Here is a 5,000-nt window from a genome sequence, read left to right as displayed (position 1 = left end):
TACATACACGAACACATATCCATCTATCTATCTAGCAAGCTATCTTATTTTCTTTATAGCTGTCTATCTATCTATCTATCGCGCGTGTGTATGTGCGTGTATATAACACACACATGCACATGCTGGACTGATCATACACACTGCTGCTGCTGCACAGCGTAACCTTTTAATTTCACATCAAATGATGTAAGGTTTTTCTCATCTTTCTATACATGTTCCTTTGATGAACTTCTCTCTCGCTCTCGCTCTCTCACTCCGTATCTATGTATCTATCTGCTCATTTCTCTCCCTTTCATATTTAGTAGTGGTTGCATTTTCTTTTTCATTTATAATCCTTTCCGTTATATATTTATATACACACACACATTGAATGCGTGTGAGGTAGAGGCAGACAAGATAGGCCTGCAGAAGGGAGTGTTTGAACTGTACACACACACCCACACACACACACAATATATATATATATATATATATATATATATATATATATATGTGTGTGTGTGTATATATGCAGTTGGAATTGTAAAATTATAAATATATTAAAACATATTACACTCAAAATATGGTGTTGGTATCTGTGGATTGGGTGAATTGACTGGAACAATTTTAGGGGTTGCGGTACCCATCCCTGGTCGTTTGTGTTTCCATTCACCTCCTCCTCTCTCTCAACCTTTTTAGCAAACTAAAAAGAGATTATGGGCATGTAAGCTAGAAAGTTTAGTGGTGGAGGAGGGTGTGGGGCGGACAGACTAATATTTATTATTAATGTCTAAAATATTTGCTATTTTGTAGGTGGGTGGGGGGTTAGAAAACAGAGCGAGGAGAGGAGAGAAAATCCACTTTTGATATAAAATATATATAAAAAAAAAAACGTTGAGGAACAAGGAAAAAGATCAGAGAGAGAGTGAGGGAGGGAGATGGAGGAGAGAGAGAGAAAGTGGTGGTGGTGAGGGGGGGGTACATGTTTCTTTCAAGCTTTGCAAAAGTTTTGATCTCCAAAAAATATTGTTTGAAGTAATGAATTTAGAAGAAGAGTGTTGAGTGGTGGTGGTCGTGGGGTTGGCTGGTGGGCGCTGTTACTGCTGCTTTCTTTCTCTCTTATGTTTCGTTTCTCCTTCTCCTCCTCCTCTCCCATGTCCGCCGCAATTTATTTTTTTTCCTTGTTTTCCTTTCAGATTTATTATAACTTTGTGGTGTGTGTTAATGGCAGATTGGCGAGTGGGGTGGTGGGGCAGTTTATAATAACGGTAATTTCATTGCTGCCCCTTCTCCTCCTCCTCTACTCCCCCATATATATATATATATATATATATATATATATATATATATATATATATATATATAATATATTCTCTATTTTTTCCTATTTTACATAAGCTTTCATTTTCCTTCTTTCTGATCTCCTTTTCTGTTTCCCTTTCCTCACCCACACTCTCTGTGTGCATATATATATATATCTCATTCCGACGTTTTTCTTTGTGTGTGTGTGTGTATATATCTGTGTTTGGACCCTTTCTTTGAAGAAAACAACCCCTCTTTTTTTCATGTGTTATAATGGGCGAAATATAACTGTTATGGATCTGAAATGAATATTATCCCTCCATGAGCTAACTTTTTTTAACAGCAACCTTTTCATTCTTCTCTCTCTCTCTCTCTCTCTCTCTCTCTCTCTCTCTCTCTCTCTCTCTCTCTCTCTCTCTCTCTCTCTCTCTGCGGTAAAATAATTCCATTTTTAATTAGAAGTAAACTTACTGAGGACGGGCTTTGTGCTAAGAAAGGAGGTTCCCTTTTGTCGAACTTGTTTATCGATCTTTAAAGTTCTTTTGGGTTTTTTTTTTTTAATAAATTATAACATTTTATTTTCAAGAACTGAAGTCTATATATGTGATTCTATCTTGTTTGTCTGTAAACATTTGACAAAAGTTTCTTGTTTGTGGTAATTTCTATAGCAACGTTTTTCTCACATGTTTGTGCATGTGTGTGTGTATGCAACAAAATCACTTTATGAGGGCGTTTCTATATATTATTATTGCTTGCATCCTTGACAACAAGCATATGGGATGTCCAAGACCCTTTGTGGTTCAAATAATTGTGTGTGTATGTGAGAGAGAGGGTTAGAGAGATTTCTTATTGAAGAGATAAAGCTATGAAAGATGAAAAATAAATACACTCAAAGTAGATGGGAGTAGAAGCGTTTCAATGTTTCACCTGTGTACACGAGATATATGAAGGCCGCCTCCCTCTCTCTCTCTCACTCATACAAAGCATTAAACAAGGATAAAATATGTACACTTTTTTTATTAAACATCCCTTTAAAAAGTTCATTGCTCTTCATAAGTAATTCAGTTTTGAATTTGTTTAGTCTTCATTGTAAGTTGTTTCAGAGCTCTCTCTCTCTCTTTCGTGACTGTTCTCTGCTGCTTTACCATTTGAAAACATGTAATTTTTGGGGACAGTATTAAAGATTATGACGTATCAATCATATTCTTCGTTAATCTTACATTTTCATGTTCTGTGTCTCTTTAGCTATCCTTTATCCAGGTGTGTGCAAGTATATATCTGCACACATAATTGGTTTGCATATATCGTATTCTTGTATATATTGTGCCCCTAATTTAATGTTATAATGTTGATAAAAAAAGAAGTCATCGGAAACAACAACTAATTATACTGTTTTTCTCTCGTCAGGGTATTACAGTGGATAATGGCCAGTGACAGGTATGCGAGCAGTTCTTCACATACGGAGTCAGATAAAAGTTCTTCCCACAAACGTTCTCACACTCACAAAACTCCAGTACCGACCACTGGGTCTCCTCAGCTTCAAAAACAAGGGTGAGTATTATGAAATAATCTCTACATCTTTTTATTTTCTTGTTTGAAGAAAAGTGAACTGTTGTCTGCTATGCCAAACTATGTTTTAGAATTGGTTATCACATGGTTTGGGGTTCAGTTCCTCTGCATGGCACATTGGGCAACTGTCTTTTGTAGCCTCAAGCTGACCAAAGACCTGTGAAAAAGTATTTGGTAGATGGAACCTGAGGAAGCTCATTATGTTTTTGTTTCCTTGTCTTGAAATTTGCATGAAGTTTGTAAATGAATGTCATTTATTTGCAACCTTCTGCAAAACTTTGTCTGGCCTTGAAGACATATTGATTGAAAACTGGAAATGGTTGACAACAGTAAGAGCATCCAGCCAAAGAAAATCTATCTCTATAAACTCTGTCCAACTAAGCAAGCATGAAAAAATGGGCATTAAAATGATTATGATGATGATGTCTATCTACGGAATTAGTTTCAGTATAAAGTTTGGATTTTTAATCCTATCAAAGAATTGGTGAAGCATCAAACAAAATATTTATGGTATTTAGTAGCAGCCCCTTACATTGGCAGTTGAAATCCTGTGGGGAGAGTATCTTTGCAGTCGTTTGGAGGTTTAATAAAATAAGCTACCCACTGAGGACTTTATGCTGGGTGCGACAAGAATGATTGATCATTACATACTTTCCCTGTGAACATTGCATATCTATCTCTTACATAATTGAAAATGTATTTTCCTTGGAGCATTGATATGGTGATTTCAGAAAAATTCAGCTGCTATTTACTGTTCATTGGTTTGTTTGTTAAAGAGTTGATTCATTAAAATATACAGTTGTTGGCACATAATCGCTATTGACATTGAACTAGAAGAGGCAAGATACAGAGGGTATATAAAAAGAATGTGATTTGAACCTAGTCATTTCAAGGTCATTAAAGCCTTGACCTTAGAGCAGTGCCACATGCCTTTTGCTGTTAGGTTTAATCTCAGTACAGGGTAACATGAGTCCTTGATCTATGTTGCTCCAGTCTGCTCAGCCAAAATAAGTACCAGGCCACTGCTGGTGCAATGCTCATGCGCTCTCTCCAGTTGTCTCATCCTCAATGTTCCACAGGACCAAGGTTGAGGTGGCCAAGATAGTGTTTGTATCTGCTTGCAAATGATAGATAAAAATGTGTGATACCAGCTTCCAAGTCGTAGTTACTTGTGAGTGATGGTTATGAAAAACCCTTATTATTGGATGTTTTGATATGGCTGGTACTTGAACCCACATCTTCTGTGAACATGACAGTTGTGCTACCCTTATCCCACATCTGATACCATGGGCAGACCTCTGTAGTATTTGCACACATAAAGACAGGCAATATTTAACACTCATTTTAATAATTTTGTGCTGCCAAGAAACTCATTTAAATTATGTATAATACTAAATGTACATACACACCATTGACAAGCATAGTGATATAGTTTACATCTGTGAGAAAATCTTATAGACACTTGAGAGGAAAACCCATCAAGCCAAGTGAATTGTAGCTATAGCAGATGTTGGTATCATGCAACTGGCACGTAGAAACCATGCCAAATCAGACTGGAGTTTGGTGCAGCCCTGGGCAAACCGTCCAACCCTTGCCAGCATGGACAATGGACAGCAAGTCTATATGAAGAGGTTTTCTTTCTGACAAAATCCACAGCATCATGCTTGTCAATGGTGTACATACTTTACTGTTTGTGATTGTTATTGATTTTTAATATTGCTTGTGTTAACATTCAGTAAAATGTAGGATCCTCATATTGCATTATTTTCTGTTTCATGTTCAGGTTTAGCAAAAAGCCCAGTAGTACTTTGTTGAATCGTTCTGCATCAGCTGAACGTGGTGGCATGGCAACACTACCCTGGCTTGCTGGCTCAGTCAGTGGTACCAATCAAGTGATGCCTTCTCAACCAATTGTGCAAGATCCATCAATGCCTCTCTTAACCCCACCAAATCCAACGACACAGCTGGAAGAAGCTAAAAGGCGGCTTGAAAGTAATGAGCCTAAAAGGAGACCTGATGACCAACAGGCACGACCTTTACCTGTAAAATCAAAGTAAGTATTTTTTTTTTTTGACATTTTTTCTTATGGTAGAACTCAAAGTAGATGAAGTTATAAATAAAAGCTTGTAAAATTTGGGTAGAAAGAGTCA

At 36.9% G+C, this 5,000-nt stretch overlaps 1 protein-coding gene and 1 long non-coding RNA gene across 3 annotated transcripts in view; one reads left to right on the top strand and one right to left on the bottom strand.

Annotated features, from left to right (window-relative positions):
• Positions 1-5,000, bottom strand: part of LOC115231237 — a 14,162-nt gene that overhangs the window by 5,827 nt on the left and 3,335 nt on the right. The gene's annotated exons all lie outside the window — the stretch shown is intronic.
• The window catches only part of LOC115231219 (axin-1), a 201,137-nt gene that overhangs the window by 193,408 nt on the left and 2,729 nt on the right, over positions 1-5,000 (top strand). For both annotated transcript variants that reach the window (XM_029801295.2, XM_029801290.2), the window contains exons 7-8: positions 2,689-2,832; positions 4,634-4,903. In XM_029801295.2, coding sequence (XP_029657155.1) covers positions 2,689-2,832; positions 4,634-4,903 — 414 coding nt within the window. The remainder of the gene's footprint in view (positions 1-2,688; positions 2,833-4,633; positions 4,904-5,000) is intronic.

This window comes from Octopus sinensis, linkage group LG2 (assembly GCF_006345805.1).
Source record: "Octopus sinensis linkage group LG2, ASM634580v1, whole genome shotgun sequence".
NCBI lineage: Eukaryota > Metazoa > Mollusca > Cephalopoda > Octopoda > Octopodidae > Octopus > Octopus sinensis.
This window is presented reverse-complemented; position numbering and strand designations above follow the sequence as displayed.